This window comes from Peromyscus californicus, unplaced genomic scaffold (assembly GCF_007827085.1).
Source record: "Peromyscus californicus insignis strain IS unplaced genomic scaffold, ASM782708v3 Scaffold_22__1_contigs__length_63687245, whole genome shotgun sequence".
NCBI classification, from domain to species: Eukaryota; Metazoa; Chordata; class Mammalia; order Rodentia; family Cricetidae; genus Peromyscus; species Peromyscus californicus.
In genome coordinates this window covers 20,201,330-20,220,447 of record NW_026294525.1, presented here as the reverse complement: position 1 = coordinate 20,220,447, position 19,118 = coordinate 20,201,330, and the positions used below count along the sequence as shown (strand labels likewise).

At 43.9% G+C, this 19,118-nt stretch overlaps 2 protein-coding genes across 4 annotated transcripts in view; both read right to left on the bottom strand.

Annotated features, from left to right (window-relative positions):
- The window catches only part of LOC128118426 (zinc finger protein 431-like), a 91,905-nt gene extending 78,923 nt beyond the window's left edge, over positions 1-12,982 (bottom strand). The window contains exon 1 of the mRNA XM_052751037.1: positions 12,871-12,982. The gene's annotated coding sequence lies outside the window, so the exon portion shown is untranslated. The remainder of the gene's footprint in view (positions 1-12,870) is intronic.
- Positions 1-13,272, bottom strand: part of Epm2a (EPM2A glucan phosphatase, laforin) — a 115,689-nt gene extending 102,417 nt beyond the window's left edge. The window contains exon 1 of one of the 3 annotated variants that reach the window (XM_052751041.1): positions 12,871-13,272. In XM_052751041.1, coding sequence (XP_052607001.1) covers positions 12,871-13,171 — 301 coding nt within the window. In that variant the 5' untranslated portion in view covers positions 13,172-13,272. The remainder of the gene's footprint in view (positions 1-12,870) is intronic. The other 2 variants (XM_052751039.1, XM_052751040.1) reach the window with 2 other exon arrangements.
- Positions 13,273-19,118: the final 5,846 nt, after the last annotated feature.

Sequence of the window (19,118 nt, the reverse complement as noted above, 5' to 3'; positions counted from 1 at the left end):
GGTCAAAGAAATATTTATCACACCCAGGACCTTACAATGCAGGCAGCCCAACCTATGTTCTCTTTCCATAGGCTTGAGTGACTTAGGATGCAGGATGTTTAAATCAGGAACACAGAAAGAAATCCAGCAAGGGTTTATAAAGAAGTATGGTTGGTTCATGGGGTCGGGATGCATAATGTGAAGCCTACAAGGAATCAATTTATAAAAAAAGAATTATAGTTCACATATACTGACTTTCACATAGTTACATGACTTCCATGTGCAAAACTCCGGTAGAAACTGAATGTGTTAACATGCAGCCCAGAAGAGCTCTATGAACTAGAAACATATGGTCATAAGACTGGAGGATGGATGTACTTTCAGAGAAAGAACATAGCATGAAATAAGCAACGTACAGAAAGAAGAGCAAAGGTCGCTGCTGTGGAACAATCCTTCTCTACACTATGAATATGAAGACTCTCATTGGTTAATAAAAAACTGACAGGCTGGTAGTTGGGCAGGGAGTTAGGTGAGAAAGCCTATGATGAGAAGAAGGAGGGCAGAGTTAGGAGTCGCCAGCCAGACACAGAGGAAGCAAGATGAGAATGTCATACTGAGAACAGGTACCAAGCCACGTGGCTAAGCACTGATAAGAATTATGGGTTAATTCAAGTGTAAGAGCTAGTTAGTAGTAAGCCTACGGGCCAAGCACTTATAAGTAATATTAAGCCTCTGTGTCAATTATTTGGGAATCAGCTGCCAGGTATTTGGGAGTTGCTGGCGGGGCAGAAACTTCCGCTTACAGAACACTTAGACTTCAATGCTCAGAAAGATGGCAATTAAGGGTTGACAGAGTGCTGCAAGGCGCAAAAATATACAAAGTAGGATTTCACCTGATTATGACAAAGCTAATACCTGGAAGAAGCCAAAGGCCTTCCAGAGGTCAAGCTGAGGCTCAAGGAGCCTTGGTGATATTTGGCTTTTGATTATCAGCTGTTTCCTGCTATGAGTTTCTTGTGTGCTATTGTAGCTTTTCCATCGTTTACTGGGTACCATTTCCCCTCTACTAAAGGAATATTTAGATAACCTGTGCTGACAGCTATGCACAGCCGGAGCCCCAGTTCTAGCCTCCCTGTAATTATTGTCATTGGCAGCATCCGGCCAGGTCCATCCCCAGACGGAGGAAAGTACCTTATCAGAGATACCTCTGTACTCTCTAAGAACAGCTTAAGCATCCAGACTACCTGTTTGAGAAGGCCTGGCAGATGTGCCAATTAAGCTTAACTTCCTCCTTTCCCAAATCTTACCTCTAGTTCCACATCTCCATGTAACTATCACCAGAGGCATCTAGCTGTACACAGGCTGCCTAGCGACCGAGCACACTTTCCCCCACCCTGAAGAAAAACAGCAGATAGCTTGGACAGACAGGAGCCACAGGAAAAAAGAAGGCAGTTTTATTTTCTCCCATTGACCTAGCAACTTATAGATTTTTGTTGTTGTTGTTGTTGTTGTTGTTTTGAGACAGGGTTTCTCTGTGTAGTTTTGCACCTTTCATGGAACTCACTCTGTAGCCCAGGCTGGCCTTGAACTCACAAAGATCCACCTGGCTCTGCCTCTCGAGTGCTGGGATTAAAGGCGTGCGCCACCATCGCCCAGCAACTTATAGATTTTTAACATTTTCTACCAATCACATTTAAGATTATAGTTGAGCACATAAGATCCCTCTTCTTAGATATTACCCAAATTTAGCCTTTAGTTAATTCATTAGTCACTTCCCTTTGGGGTTGCAAATGATAATTAACAATTACTGCCCCTCTATGTAATTGTTATCGCCCCTCCATTTAACCCTGGTAGCCTGACAATCACTGCCTGGGGAAACTCTTACCTGCCTTTATGACCACACAAGAATTCAAACTTGGTGACCTTGCTCACCAGGGGACTGCTATTGCTTGGGTTTATAACTGGACTCTGGAGAGACTTGCGGGGAACAGAGAGACAGAATGGAAAGGGACAAGGAGTATTTTGTCCAGAGAGAACGTGTGGACGAGATGGAAGATGAGGAAGAGTCAGATGGGGAAGTACTAGTTGGGTAAGAACGAGATGAAAAGGACCTAGATGATTTCATGGAAAGCACTGGGGAAGTCCTGACACTCAACAGTGGTAGACAGTCGATAACACCCATCTCTTCTGCTCTGTGCTCCAGCCCTTCATCCAATGGTCACCAAGCAGCTGTTATGTACCAACTACAGCAGCAAGATGTAAAATGAAAAACAAAACATGGAATCCCTATCCTAGTAGGGCTCACAGTCTGGTAAGAAGACCTATCTTACACAAACAAACATTGCACTTGATCTCTTTTGTTTTAAAAACGTAGTGGACATTGTTTTAGTTACCTACATCGAACCTCCTCCCCTTACTCTTCTTGGAAACCAAAACCACAACTTTCTTCAGGAGAGCAGCAAAGTTGGGTAAAATTCTATAGTATAAACATGGTGGTGTGAGGAGAAACTTCCCCTATAGACTCATGGATTTGTACTTCTGGTCCCCAGTCAGCAGTGATGTGATTACAGAACCTCTAGGAGGCACGGACATACTAGAGGAAGTATGGTACAGGACCCACCTTGAGGGTTTATAGCTTCACCTCACTTCTGGTTCTTTCTCTGTGTTTCCTGTGTGTGGATAAAATGTGACCAACCAGCTTCCTGCTCCTTCTGAATAGAGAACAGAGAATAAAGGAGGAAACCATCAAGAGAGAATGAATGTCTCAAAAGTCTAATACACACCAACTCCCTGGATTTCCCTTCGGACCCTGTGCTGCTGGGGGCTGGTCCTCCAGGCAGCGGTAAAACCTGCCCTTCCTGAAGTTGCTTTTGTTCTGTATTTTGTCATAGAAACAAGAAAAGTAACTGATACATAACCAACATGACTGTACACTGTAATAAGTTGGAATATGAGATATGAGGGAAAAGACGTATATAGAACAAAATGACATTAGGTAGGCTGAAAAGATGCCTCAGCAGTTATGAGCACTTACCGCTCTTACAGAAGACCCATGTTCATTCAGTTCCTAGCACCCACCCACATCGGGCAGCTCAAAACTGCCTGTAGCTTCAGTTTCAGGAGATCTGCCTCCCTCTTCTCACCTTCCTGAGCATTTGCACACTTAATGGTATAAATCATCTCATGCAGGCACAAACATACACATAAAAATAAACCTTTTCCAAATAGATGTTCAGGAAGACTTCGAGGCAACCAGAAAACAAAACGGAGACCTAACAAATAAGTCAGTGTCAGCCTGGAGAAGCACTGAAGGTAAGCTTCCACATCTGCATCCCTCCACACCCTCAAATGGCCTCCGTGAAATGAACGTGCAGTAAAGGCAGTAGGAGAAGGTTTCCCGGGAAAGGTCCTAGTGTGAGTGAGGCTTGGAGATCCGCACCAGCACACTGGGGTAGCTGAGGCCCTACCCATCAGCCCCAGGGTCAAGGGAAATGGGAACTCTGCTCAGTAACAAGCATCCTACTGCTGGTCACAGGATAGGGAAAGATGGCTACCCAATGTTAGCCCAGACAGACCTCCCTCAGGAATCAGAAACCTAAATACATCATTGCTCAGTAGCCTTGTGACTTGGGAGTCTCTGTTTATTGGGTAACCACAGCTCCCTCATTTCCTCAACCCTCACCGGCCAGAGAGCATTTGTCACTCATGAAACTGGCCTGATGACTTCACAGACACAGACACAGACACACACACATACACATACACACACACACACAAGCTGGCCTAACACCTGCTTTGCCTTAAAAGGGAAATTCTCCTGGTGTGGAAAGCCCTACCTTCAGCCTTTAGACACCCTCTGTAACACCATCTTGCTCCCTGTGGCTGCCCTGCTGTTCTCTAGAGAGACAGCCCGGCGGTTTGTTGCCCCAATAAACTGCTTCTTCTCCCTCAGAAGTGTCTTGTTCAGTGGTTTGCACTATGCATGCTTACGTGTGGTGTCTAAACTCATTTCCCTCTGCTGATGGCTCTCATCCGTCACATGTGACTCCAGATTCAGTCTGTCCCATCCACCATTTCTTTCTTCTCCCTGCCTTCCTGCCTCTCCCCGTCTACTCTGGTAAGCGTCTTTCTCTCAGAGCTGCCTGCTCAACATTTCCTTCTCTGTAAAGTCATACTGGTACGCTGGGTAGTCTCCCTACTAAGGAAGTCCCAGGGGTCCTGGTGTTTGCTACGTCCGGCGTGGGATATCTGAGGGGAAAAAAAAAAATCTACGTACACTATGTTCTTATGGCTGTTAACGTTATTCCTCTAAGACAAAATTCTATCAATTCAGTTATAGCTCCGGCAGGCATTCAGGACAAGACAAAAATACAGATACACCAAGCCCTTTATGCGTCTACTTTATTTCCCTGGGATGAAACCCTGTCCCCAGAGCTTCAATTCCGTCCAGCTCCCTGGCTCATAGTCCTGCTAACGACTAAACTCCTCTGCTTCCAGCCTCATCTTCGTCCTCTGTACCCTCTTTCTCCATCTCTGCTACTCTCTACTCCTGGCACTCAGAAGACTCTACCCGAGATCTGCTTACCCTCCACGGAACCTCTGTCGTCCTCTCTTCTCTCTCGCTACGCTGCCTTCTGTCTGTGTCTACGGAAAATGCCTGCCCTTTCTTTCCCTGGGCTCTCTGCCTCCTCAGGAATGTTGTTTTACCTCCCACCTTGATAAAAACCTCTTTTGTTCTCAGTCAACTGCTCTGGAGAACCTCTAGGCCTCCTCAAGGCGAGGGGATGGCCTGAGCTTCATTAGCACAAGAAACAAAGCTATGCGTCTCCCGCCAGCTTGTCTCCTAAACTCAGCCGGGGAGTTAGTAACTTAGTAGTTCAGCAGGTCTGGGGAGCTGAACTGTTTGCCAATTGGTCTGGGCCCACAAGAGTTTCATAGCACAAGACAGCTGGAATATTAAAGGCTGGGTATCACCAAATATTCATAATAAATGGCTTGCCTTTTGGCAGGCCCTTGGCCGGCCAAAGTATAGCTTTAACACACAGCTGAATCTCTGTAATATAGTCTTGTGGCCCCCAAGACCCTACAACCTCCTTGGCATCTGTCACCTGGTCAGGACACCCATCCCTCAGGATCTTGACATTCTCTGGAGGAACCACAGCCACTTGGGGATGCCCTCTGGATCAAGAGTCCATCCAACAGCACTGAACCTCTGCCACTCCCCCCAACCCGCTTCCCCTCTCCACTCAGCTGTGTCCATGTCTCCCTTCTGCTCCCGTCCCCTCTTGCTCTTTCTCCCTCAGGCGGACCTCCCTCCAGGTGCCCGCCTGATAACATTCTTCTACTCCCGACAGAGAAAAGCCTCTCCCAATTCTTCTCTTTGCTCTAATCCTGGAATTCCCTTACTACTGCTACCTTTCCCTCAAGGACATCTCTCCTCCCTCTAATTCTTCTCATTCAAAACAGGGCTCTTCACCTCCTCCCGGCTTAAGTCTCTTTCCCCGCCTTGGACTCAGGGATAGAATTAAACCTCACTGCCTAATTTTATTATAATACAGTCTGGCTTCAATATAAACTTAATAACTAGTCTCAATGGCCAGAAAAATGATACATAAAACTTCCAAATTCTCGGAGATCCAAATTTCTTTTCTCTCTGCTCCCATATATCCCTTTGCGCCTCCAGTCATACCCACCAGACTCTCCTAGCAAAAGCCTAGTCTCCTTCCAAACCCTTTCAGAACACAGAACCCTCGGCCTCCTCTCCTTTAATTTGTTGGCCTCCTCTCCGTTAGAATTTGATACAGAGGACACGGCTCCCCCAAGGGTTCCTTTCCCATGTAATCCACTGGCACATCCCTTAGCTAACTCATCAAGCCTAGGTATGTCTTTATAAGAGAGAAAAATACTCAAATACTCGATAACTTTTTCAGGGTGTCTGCCTCCATCTGTAGATACACAAAAACTAATCATGGATATGCAGATCACGGGATTCAGTCTTACAAAGATTCAAATGTCTTTTGGGGATAGAAAATATTTTTCCCCTTCTAGGTCTTTTTAAAAAAACGTTTTAGTACAAAGGTATACTACTGGGTGTTTCTATTTTTAAGTATATTCTTTTTTTTTTTTTTGACACGTCAACATCAGGAAGTAATTAATACCTAAGAACTTTGATTGGTCTCAGAGAGGTAATAGATTGAATACTCCTAATTTTGTCTGGAAGTCTGGCAGAGTTAAATGTTGTACATTTGGTGACATTTTTTCTTTTGTATTTTATATTTTAAAAATATTTTTAGAGTTTTTGATGAAGAGGAAGTGCATACGCTTTCATAGTCCACAGTAATAACTAATACGTCATTAGTCCAGGTCATGTATTATTCCTTAGGGTTCTCCCAAACAGTTACTTCCATGTGGCCCCTGCTTCCCCCACTTGCTTCCTCAACTCACCCTACATATGAAGGGAGAACTTCATACTCTCTTCCAAATCACACACAGAAACAGCTGGGCTGCAGCTCTCCCAGTAACGACTAAATTCGGCAACCTCAGTAGCGGCTACAGGTCTGGCTCAGGGGGTGGGGGACATCGGGTCATAGCTTAGATCTACCTCAGCAGATGTCCACCCAGTTGGCAGACACTAGCCAGCAGTCAACCTCAACCTTACAACGGCTCCAGAACGAACTCACCTCCTTTACCTCAATGGTCCTACACAACTGGAGGGCGCTGGACACACTGGCTGCCAAAGAGGGAGGCACTTGTTTCTTCACTAAAAATATGGTTGGTACTATGGAATCAGTCTGGCCAAGTGGAAGAAAGGATTTTTAAAAAATTCTTACATAAACTGGCTTGTAAACCTGGACTTCTATGGGCCAATCCCAATGCAGGATTCTCAGAATGTCCCCTCTAGGGCCCTTGCCCTTACCTCTGCTCGGCCCACTGGTCTCTATCCTTCTCATAATGATAACTGTTTCCTGTCTCTTTAGACTGTTTCAGAAAATATTAGTAACATGACCCAATGGTCAGGGAGCCAGAGGCTTTTGACCGTGGGGGCCCCCCAGAGACCCCGGCTTATGACTTGTTTTCACCTTGACTCAAAGTCAGAGCGTCCGAGCTTGTTTTCCCGGGCAAGGCTACATAAATAGGGTGTTTTCGCCAAAGGCGTGGTTACCAGGTGTCTTCTACTTCAAGGCCTATTTTACAGGATGCTTTGCCATAAGGCATGGTCACCAGACGTCTTGAGTACTAAGGAGGTGTTTACACTTGATTGTACTTTGTACTTTGACCCATGATGTCCTGTAACAGGAATCTTTAAAAGGTCTTTAAAAAAAAACAAACAAGCCGGGCGGTGATGGCGCACGCCTTTAATCCCAGCACTTGGGAGGCAGAGCCAGGAGGATCTCTGTGAGTTCGAGGCCAGCCTGGGCTACCAAGTGAGTTCCAGGAAAGGCGCAAAGCTACACAGAGAAACCCTGTCTCAAAAAAAAAAACAAAAAAACAAAAAAAAAAAAACAAAAAAAACAAAAAAAAACAAAAACAAAAACAAACAAACAAACAAAACAAAAAAAACAGAGCCAGATATTGGGGTGAAAGCTGAAAGATCAGAAGGATAGAACAAGCCACAGCCAAAAGTTCTTACCACTAGGAAAGAGAGAGAGACAGAGACAGAGACAGAGAGACAGAGCGCGATACTTCCTGTATACTCACGCCAATATACCTTTCCGTGCCCTGCCATCTTACTTCCTCTCTCCACCCAGCTACATCACTTCCTCTTACCATTCAGCTCTATCACTTCCTATCTGTCTGTACAGACCACCAGACCTCTATGGTTAACTAGTGCTGGGGTTAAAGGTGTGTGCCACCACACCAGGCTCTGTTCCCAGTGTGGCCTTGAACTCACAGAGATCCAGATGAATCTCTGCCTCCTGAATGCTAGGATTAAAGGCGTGTGCCACCACTGCCTGACCTCTATATTTAATTTAGTGGCTGGCTTTTTCCTCTGATCCCCAGGCAAGCTTTATTTGTTAGAGCACAAATAAAATATCACCACAATGTCCTTCAAAGGGGGAGGTCTTTTTGCACCCCTTGCTTTGGGTATTTAAAGGCTGTGAGTACTGGTATTGACCCAGAGCCCTCCCAAAGCTATCCTGTATCTCTGTCTTCTTCTTCATCTACATCTATGTTTCATAGCTATCATTTCCCAATTCCACACTCCCCACTTCAGAACTGCTCAACAGGTCGAGTGGGACTCGACATTAGACAAAATTCCCTCGAATCTCTTATGGTCGCCTGCCATCCTAACCTCCAGCTTTGGACCAGCATTTCTGCCTACCCCTCACCTGTTCAGAGGGTTTGGATAAACAAAACCAACCTCAACAGCAGAGCTACCTACATATGCTTTGTCCAGAGAGCAGCCATCCAAAGATTACCAGATATGTGAGGAAAATCTATAGCACGAATGAAGCCATCCGGAGCAAATAATTGCTGGCAAACAGGGGAAACTAATGAAAAACAAAACCAACTTTAATCAACTCTATTCAACATTCTTTGGAAGTTTCAGATTAATAATAGTCATATGTTCACAACTCGCTCTGAAAAAAAGATGACATCAGAAGAGAACAAAAAAAAATCTGGGAGATTGCAAATAGGACTGTTGGAGTCAGAGAGATGGCTCAGGGGTTAAGAGCCTGCTGGCTGCTCTTCCTGAGGATGAGGGTTCAATTCCCATTACCGACATGGTGACTCACAATCATCTGTGACACCCTCTTCTGGCCTGGAAGGTACTACATGCACTTGGTGCACAGATGTATGTGCTGGCAAAACACCCATGCACATAAAATAAAAATGCAAAACAATGACCGTCAACAGTGAAAGTTTCGGTGCACTGACAAAATTATGAAGTGGATGATTTTAGAAGATCAAGTGGTAAGGTCAGAAACATAGGAAACATATCTAAATATAAGAGATAAAAATGAGCCAGGTGGCAGTGGCGCACGGCTTTAATCCCAGCACTCCGGAGGCAGAGCCAGGTGGATCTCTGTGAGTTTGAGGCCAGCCTGGGCTACAGAGCAAGATCCAGGACAGGCACCGAGACTACACGGAGAAACCCTGTCTCGAAAAACCAAAAGAGAGAGAGAGAAAAATGAGAGAAAGGGGTTTTAGAGATGCTTAATGCATATATGGCAATCACATTTCAGAGGGAGGGGAAAGACAAAAACATGGAGAAGAAAATAGTCAAAAAAATACTTCCATGAACTGAAGGAAATAATTCTTGGCATTAAAGGAAGCAATCAAGAGACAAGAGACTCAAAACATAGTGAGAACATCCTGGCACAATAATATCTTTTAAAAATTAAAGCTTCAAGGGAAAACAAAAGGGACTATCTCCACCCCCCCACCCCACCCCACCCCATCCCAAAAAAACTAGACTGAGTTATCTGCCAACATTGATGCTCAGAGTTCTTGAGACAAAGTCTGCAGATGGCTTTGAGATCAGAATGCTCTACTCAATGACTAATGCGGAACTGGGGGCCCTCAGACACTGCGTGTGCCACCTGCCACTTTCTGAAAGTTATTAGAGAATATGACAAACAGAACGGTTAAGTTGCTCAAGAAAGCTGACGTGGACTCCAAAGCAGGGCAGCAGATGGGGGTGCCTGTTGTTAAAGCCTTCCGCAGGTGGCCGTGCCCCGGCAGCTTCACACTGTGGATGACTGCAAGGGGAATCCCTGGTCTGCCAGGGAAGGTGTTTTTGCGAAATAAGCACAATTACAATCATTAAACTCTGTGATTAAGCAGGAAATCTTGAGAGCTAGTGTGATTCCTCTGTTAAAATAGTTAAGAAGAAGAAATTTAAAATTAAGTTGTGAAAAAAAAAACTTTTCAATATAAGCATACAGTAAACCAAACCCTGAAATCATTTTAAGCAAAATTTGAGCAAGGTTGGCATTGTAGTGAAGAAAAGGGACTTCACCCATCCAGGGGTAGTTTCTGCCTCTGGGAACTCATGTTCTTTTTCAAAAAATATGTATTTATTTTGGTGGGGGTTTTTTTGTTGGGTTTTTTTTTTTGTTTTGTTTTGTTTTGTTTTGTTTTGTTTTGTTTTTTTTTGAGACAGGGCCTCTCTATTATGTAGCTCTGGCTATCTTAGAACTCTTTTTGTACACCAGTCTGGTTTCTAAATTCAGAAATCCCCCACCCCGTCTCCTAAATGCTGGGATTAAAGGCCTGCGCCACCATTGTGGCCTCCTCTTTTTTTTTTTTTTTGAGTCTGAAAGCACCACTTGGTTTATGGTGACAATTGTAAATTACCAAGCCTAGTGGCTTCCACCTGTTATCCCAGCACTCTGGAGGCTGAAGAAGGAGTGACTGCCACCAGCTGCAGCCTGGCCTGGTCTACACACAGTGTGAGAGAGAGCCTGTCAACTCTATCTAGCACTTAATATATGCATCACTTTACATCAATCTGTGCCATTCTAATAAACCATACTCCTGGGTAAGGCAGTTTAACCCTGCCAGTGACAGCACAACCATCCTTGCTCTTAACACACAGGGCATCACCACACCTCCTCATTAATTTCTAATCCTCAGCACCAACCAAACCATCTACAAGAGGGCATTCATTGGTAACAGTGAGAAAACAGAACATGAACATGTGAAAGCTAATGTAGAAACGAAGATGGGGTAAGGAAAAGAAGAGGGGTGTGTGCGTTATTTTTAGAAATCTCTTAAAGAGCAATTTTTTTTTAATAAGGTAATAACGAACCCTCTACAAAATAAAAGTCAGTATCATTTCTGTAATTTAAAATGAGGATACAAAATCAGCAGGGAAGAAAGAGGTAATGAGCACGGACTAAATTCTCCATATTTTTTAACAGGTGCAGTTGTTAATTTTATGCATTTACAGCAGGTGTCAAAAGATATGAATTTTTACAAACTATATATAATGTATATGGTCACTACCAGAAAAATAGAAAGCAGACGAGCTAAAGTGGGTGCATTAAGAAATAGCAATGAAGCAAATTATTGGGCGTTTGGGGTGATGTCAAAAAAGCTAATAAAGGAGAGAAGCTGGAAATGGAAGACCTAGTATACCTTACACCGTTTTTAAAATTATCAGATGTTATTTTAAGGTGGAGAGGTCCACAGTAATATTAACAGAAACACTCTTCAAAGGAAGGACAAGCAACAGCAGGCACCTCTCACCTCTGGTATAATGAAAGACAGTAATGCTAGCTGACCATCAAACCCAAGAGTGGCCAAAAAGAACAGCAGAAGTAATAAACATATACCAGTAAACCATGCTCTTCTGGTGGTGTTTGTTTTGTTTTGTTTTGTTTCTGGATTCTTGGTTTCTACATCATTACTGGTTAATGGCCTGTTTTTCTGCCCATAGGAACTTCTCAAGAAGCACTCCTTCCGTAGCGTTTAAACAATCATTGAGCCATACTGTCTTAGTTAGGGTTTCTATTGCTGTGAAGAAACACCATGACCACGGCAGCTCTTATAAAGGAAAAACATTTCATTGGAGTAGCTTACATTTTCAGAGGTTTAGTCTAGTAACATCATGGTGTGACGTGGTGGCATGGAGACAGACATGGTACTGGAGCTCAGAGCCCTACATTTTGATAGCTAAGCAAAAGAAAGTTGTCTGAGACACTGATGTGGCTTCAGCATCTATGAGACCTCAACTCTGGGACAAGACCACACCCTCTCCAACAAGGCTACACCTTCTAGTAGTGCCCCTGCTTTTGAAGGCCTTTTTTTTTTTTTCAAACCACCACACATATACTCTCAATTTTCCACCCTGCTCATTTCCTTCAAAGAAAAGGCTGCCTCAATCAACCTGTGTTGTGGGCAAACAGGATGGTACTGCTTCTTCAGGACATTCCTTACTGAAATGTAAAGTGGCTACATTTTGGCTTCTCTGAATCTACTGTACAGAAATACTCCCAAATACTGGAAAGAAAACTGTGTGCTTGGATTCCAATCCAAGAATCTCTAAAAGTAAAAGGAGCCTTAATGCAGAGTGACAGGTGCACAGTACTTTTTCACTTAAAAAATAAAACACACCCATATGCAATAAGCCTGAGCTGTATTAATAATATTGTTAAAGGAGAAAAATATATTCAAGATGATATATTGTACAATATTTGTTCAAAAAGTTACACATACACATGCATGCCGGCAGTGTGCTTACTGTGTTGTATGGCAGAAATGCTGCTTTCACTCATATTTTTATTATTATAATATTTTTGTGAAACAATATATTGTTTGTCTCACTCTGTAGCCTAGGCTGGGAACTCCTAGAAATTCTGTTTTAGCTTCACAAAGCTGGGATTACAGATTTGTGCCGTCACACCTGGTTATTTATTTTTATTGTTATTATTATGTCTTTACAACCAGTATTACTCTTCATGTATTTGAAGAAATCAGGTCACGTCTCAACTCCCTTATATCAGGACAAGCTTTCATTGGGGGAGGAGCTTGCTATTTCCCACTCAAAATCTAAGGGAAAAACTCCCTGCAGTTAGTGGCCCTTTGTAGCCTGGGATTGGGGATTTTTGAGTGGGTTAGAGACCTAGAGTGGAGCGGAGGCCGCGAACCTAGAGCGGCGTGGGGGGAACGCGGTGCAGCGGGGTGGGGGGGTCAAGGTGGGCAGGCAGGACAGTGGGGTGTGCAAGGGGGGGGGCGTGAGAGCTGCGGGGTGCGCGCGACCCGAGGCAGCAGCGGCCGGGGTGCACGGGGGTGCTGCGGGGTGCGGGCCCCAAGACAGCGGCCGGGGTGCACGGGGGTGCTGCGGGGTGCGCGGGGGAGCTGCGGGGTGCACGGGGGAGCTGCGGGGCGCAGGCCCAGAGGCAGAGGCCGGGGAGCACGGCGGAGGCCAGGGGTGCGCAGTACCTTCCCAGCGCAGCTCGCCTCCCGGCTCGCGCTGCAGGAACTTGTACCAGAACGTGTCCACGCGGCCCGCGTCGTCGCGGCCCGACTCCGGCCCGTCGGGCGCCAGCTCCACTTCGGCGAGCCACAGGCCGGGCTCCTGCAGCGCCAGCGCGGCCGCCCCCGCCGCGGTGCCGGCGGGCCTGAGTCGCACGGCCCCGCGTGGCTCCCAGCGGCCCAGCTCGGGCCGCGAACCCGCCAGCAGCAGCTCGGGCCGCGCGCCGGCCACCGCGGGCGGCACCACCACGCCGAAGCGGAAGAGCATGGCGGTGGTCCCCCCCCACCGAGCACGTCCAGTCCTGGGCGCCTGGCGAGCGGCGGTGCGAGCCCCGGGGCAGCGCGCGGACACGTGCCGCGCCGCGCGCTTGGGGTCGGGTCACGCGGCCGCGGGTGTGTGCGTTCCCCGCGCACCCGGGAGCTGCGGCCGCGGGAAGCGAGGGTTCGGGGCCCACCGTGGGACTAGGGGAGAGGGAAATGGCACTGGACGATCTGGACACATTGTCCAGTCGTCCTCCTGGAGATCGGGAAGTACCTTTACACTAAGTCACGAAGGAGGAAATAGTATGCAGCAGGCTGAGCCCCCAACCTCACCCGCAGTGAAGTTGGGGAAAGATCCCCGGACTTAGCAGTAGCTCTCAGCAGCCCAACTTTCAGTCTCTGTGGGCCTCTGTTTATAAAGTGGGAATAATGCAGATGGATAGTGATCTTTAGAGATGTTCCACTCCAAACGCAGAGCCCAGAGTTCAGCAACCACACAGGGAGACTGCAGAGTAAAAAAACAAACTCGTGTGTAGCCTATGGAAAACGATCTTCCCAAGATCAAAACACGACAAAACTTTGTGAGATGATAAATATGTAAGTTTAGAAACAAGGCCTCACAGCGGAGACCAGACTGACCTCAAATTTTCAAGATCCTTCTGCCTCTGTCTGAGCCCAGCTGTGTGTGTGTGTGTGTGTGTGTGTGTGTGTGTGTGTGTGTGTGTGTGTGTGTGTGTGTGTGTATTTACAGGCCCAGGGCCCTGCTAAGGCTACTTCCGTGTTTGTGTGTTGCTTCTTGTAAATATTAGCACTGGCACTGGTTTTTCTCATAAAACATCTTTGGGTCAAGAAACAGCTTTATTATTTTGCCAAAAAAAACCCAAAACACTACATCTTGCAGGAAGTAAGGGGGATACTCCAATTTGTTACTGATATGAATAAAGAAATATTCTGTTTTTAATTGCTTTATAGTATTACTTTGGTATTCTTGATATGTTCACCAATATTTAACCTGATAAACATCTCCTAAATAAGTTAAAAATCACAAGCAGCATAGTTGTCAGTATTTGGAAACTGGTGTAGGCGAAAACCAGAATTTTATGCATGCAGAAAATCTGTAAGACAAAAGTAGAAAAAAATGCAAAATATACAAGACTCTGTTTACAGAACAGTTAGTAAAGGAATACAACAAGTCACTCTTTAAACAGGGACATTCCACTCAGAGCTTGTTTGGTTGCTGTGTTTACGGATGAAAATGTGAAGATGGTAAGGCCGGCCAAACTTGGCTGATTCAGAAACAAAACAGAAGTGAGCAGAGAGTGGCAGAGGGGTCGGTTTATTTAAAGTCTCTGTTACAAAACATTCTTGGAGTAATTTTTGGACGATAATAGTCATTTGGCCATGCAAAGAGGACTACTTGTCTATTTTGAAATCCAGACTTCAGTGGTTTATTTCTTCAGGAAGCAGGCTCTAGCTCTTTTGCAGCTTTCTTGTGTAGGGTGCTGCTGGCACTGGGTGTTTTTCATGTAGATGTCTTCCCACCAGACCTCCAGAGTGATCCCTGCCCTCTCAGAAGTGAAATAATGGCAGAAAGAAAATATGTTGGTTCAAAGGACTTTGACTTTTTCTTCTTTCTCTTTATAAAGATATTAAGTGTCTTAACCATTGAAAGAAGCAGCCTTTTCAACCGTTAAACAAAATATGTGATCGTTTATTTAGACATGGATCTGAATATGGTGAAATGTGATGGCTACATTGTGGGGCGTTTACCCACCAAGCCCATAGTTCCCCAGAGTTTTCTTGAGTGCAAGCAGCAGGTAATATTAGATAGAAGGATTTAGATTGTGGAGATAAACAGAAAATACAGGATAGCCTCCAGAGGGCCTGGAACCTTTTCCAATGGGCCCTGACTGTCTCTGCCCCAGGGTATTTATAGAGACACCAAGGGGTGGAGCAAAAGACCTCCCTGCAGCCCAGCCAAGTGCAGACTATCTCAGACACCTGCACTCAGGCCTGTGGTCCTAATCATCCTTTCTATGCGGATCTGCTGGGTAAAGCCATGAGGAACCTGAAAAAGGGCTCCCACAGGTCCCCCTTTCTTAATATATAAAAAATAACTCATTATTAATGGCTTACAGCAATCTCTATAGCTGTTATACCTCCTAGTATGGGAGCAGAGGATGATAAAGATGGCATTAACTTTTTTGGATTAGGTCCAAGGTCACTACAGCAGTCTTTAGCTGCATCAAGCCCTCTTTAAACCAAAAACTTTTTTTTGGTTTTTTTGAGACAGGGTTTCTCTGTGAAGTTTTGTACCTTTCGTGCAACTCACTCTATAGCCCAGGCTGGCCTCAAACTCACAAAGATCCGCCTGGCTCTGCCTCCCGAGTGCTGGGATTAAAGGCATGGGGCCGCCGCCGCCGCCGCCGCCGCCGCCGCCGCCGCCGCCGCCGCCGCCGCCACCACCGCCACCACCACCCCCCCGCTTCTTTATAATTTTTTAAAACAAAATCTTGAACCTAGTTAGAAAAAAACCCAAACTTATACAATTCCTACAAACCCATATTGAAAAGTAATATTCTCAATCTAAACATTAACACTTTGAAAACTTTTAGCAAAACATCCAAAAGCAGTTTCTTAATAAAACTCTTTACACTTTGAAAGTAGTCTCTTAGTATACCCCGTTTGCATTTCTTACTAACAAAACATGACATTAATCCACTGAAACAAAATATTTTTTAAATTAAATACACTAAGGAATATTACTTCTCCCCTTTCTTTGTAAGTTTTTTAAGCAAAATCTCAAGCCTAGTTAGAAAGCCCAAACATTTCCATTTAAACAGTACCATTTATTTTTTCATAAACAGTTCCACAAAACAATTCATGAATCACCAGTTAAAGCATATATGCATACACAAAACTGCATCTTGATTCTAGGTAGAAACAATAAATTTCATTTAAACAGTTCCATTTTTAACACAAATAATTCCAGAAAACAGTTCCTAAGTCATCACCATAAGTAAATTCAAAATTGTCCCATTGCACTGAAATCACTGTTGTCCCCAAATTCAAATGATAAATTCTGGTATGAGCCTTCCAAATACGAAGAAATCCATAACAAAAATCTTTTTGTAGTTTTATCTCATTTTTTTAAGTTCAAAAATTTCAAAGGTAGTAAATTCTGGTATCAGACTTTCACTTCCAAATATGAAGAAGCATTTTACAACCAAAATTTTTTGCAGTTAACAGTTTTAGTTTAAACAAGCGTATCTGCAATTTTCATTCTCAAGCTGGAGACCTTTTCAGTTACAGTAATATTTTAAACTGCACCGTTTTTGATGTTAGCTCAGGTTTTTCTGTGTTGCGTTGATTTCCCATGGATCTCAGCTGTGGATGTCTTGTGCTGGTTCTGGCATCCGCCATTCCTAGCTTCTTAGCTGCTTCTGGAGCTTTTGAAACCATTCAGACTGCCTACTTTGCAGTCTACTAGGACACTACCTTCTGTGTCTCAGGTTCTTTCACCATATACATTAAGCATAGCCTCACACTCAATATTTATGCTTTTTACAAACTCACATATAACATTAACATCTACTTATTTATACTTCTTAAGGAAACTATAGAACTACTTTAGCAAAATATTTCTTATTTACTTCTTTTTTTTTTGGTTTTTTGAGACAGGGTTTCTCTGTGTAGCTTTGCGCCTTTCCTGGAACTCACTTGGTAGCCCAGGCTGGCCTCAAACTCACAGAGATCCGCCTGCCTCTGCCTCCCAAGTGCTGGGATTAAAGGCGTGCGCCACCACCGCCCGGCCTACTTCTTATTTTCATCTTTTACAAGTAGAATCTTTACTTATTTACTTCTTATATTTTTATTTAAACTTACATTTACAAATTCTTATTTAAACTTAATTTAAAACTAGCATCTTTACTTCTTACAAGCTTATTACTACATGTCTTAAGACTACCTTAGATACTTCTTGCAAGCTTATATTCTTAAAGGAACTCTATAGATCTATTTTACAAACTTATATGGGGCTACCATTAGCATATATCTAGCTTAGCAAACACCTAAAGATTTCTTAACACAGAAATCTAACAAGACAGAATAATTTCTACAAACTCACATATCTTATTTCATCTTTTTCTACTTCTTACTCTTTATTATCACTATCTCTATTAGAAAGATTCTCTTAACTAGACAGAAAGTATGTACATCATTTCTAAAGTTTAGAGTTTATAGTCAGTTTTGCTATACTGTAGCAACGCCTACATTACTACCAATTCACCATGTCCAAGTGAGGGGCTGAGGATTAAACAGAGAGACCAGACAGCGGGTCATTCATCTCAGTAGAATGCCCTTTATTGAAGGAGGGAGGAGGCCTTAAATACAGACTTACAGCACAGTGGAAGAACCTGGGAGGGCAAAAGTAAGCTACAGATGTTTTACATTCTAGCATTACACCAATATGCAGGATATGCAAACAAGGAACCTTTGGTAAGTTGTTTAGGAGGAATGAAACCGGCAAGGAATTAGCACAGGGAGGACATCTGCTCGAGGTCAGCAAGCAAGGCAACAGCTCCCCAAGGAATGGGGGCCAGGGCCCAACACTATACAACACTGGAATTTAGTGAGTGTTGTCATTATACAATTGTGATATTTGTTGCTAGGAGACTGTAACATTCTTGGGACAAAGCCACACCCCAAAGTTGGGGAGTTCTCTCTGCCATTCCGGAACCAGAAGAGATGCACTGTCAGTAGTAAATGGTTTTTAACTAGAGGCTGTCCCTTCACCCAAATTCATAATAGCTCCACTAAGTGCTTCAATTCAGACAAATGTTTCTATTACAGCAGTATTTTTGGTTTGTTCTACCGAAAAACTTCACTTTACGCTGAGGGTGAAATTACCGTATTTAGCTGCTGTGAAGCTCTTCACACAAATACTGCACAGCTATTAGGTGGTATAAAGTATTTTTCTAAAGGCGCTAGTAAAGCTAAAAGCAGCACAGCTCCTAACTCTATTTCCTCACTGTTTACATTAACCAGTGACAAAACCTCAGAAACACTAATCCAGCCACTTTCATTCTGGTTCCTTTATAGGAATGTCATTGGAGCTGACCTTCCTTAGTTCCACATTCCTTACCAAACGCTCCTGTAACCACCAAGCTTCATTCTCCTCTTGTGAAAAAACACAAACATGTTCTCGACCCCATATTAAAACAGGCTCAGGATCCTTCCATAATCCCGAGCAGGGATCTTTCCATTTGTCACTGTGCCAAAATCTATCTGCGGCAGACTGTTCATAGACATCCATATTCAAAAAGTTCAGAACAAAAAGAGCATGATTTAATACATTATGTGGTGATTGAGGGTAAATTCCTTTTTTATTTTTATTTTTTGAAGTTGTATTTTAAGACTGCTATGAGTCCTTTCTACAATACCTTGTCTCTGAGGACTATAAGGAATACCTGTTTTATGTACGATTTCCCATTGGGTACAAAATTGTTGAATGTCTTACTACTATATCCAGAACCATTATCAGTTTTAATAATTTTTGGTATACCCATATATGAAAAACACTTCAAGCAGTGCATAATTACACGTTTTGTAGATTCCCCAGGTTGTGCACTAGCCATTAAAAATCCTGAATAAGTGTCAATGGTCACATGTACATATCTTAATTTGCCAAATTCTGCAATATGAGTAACATCCATTTGCCATAGATGATTAGGAAAAAGACCTCGGCGCTGGAGAAATGGCTCAGTGGTTAAGAGCATTAGCTGCTCTTCCAGAGGTCCTGAGTTCAATTCCCAGCAACCACATGGTGGCTCACAACCATCTGTTATGGGATCTGATTCCCTTTTCCGGTGTGCATGGAAGACTGGTCACTCATATACATAAAATAAATAAACATTAAAAAAAAGAAAAAGACCTCGAGGGTTTACCCCTAAGTG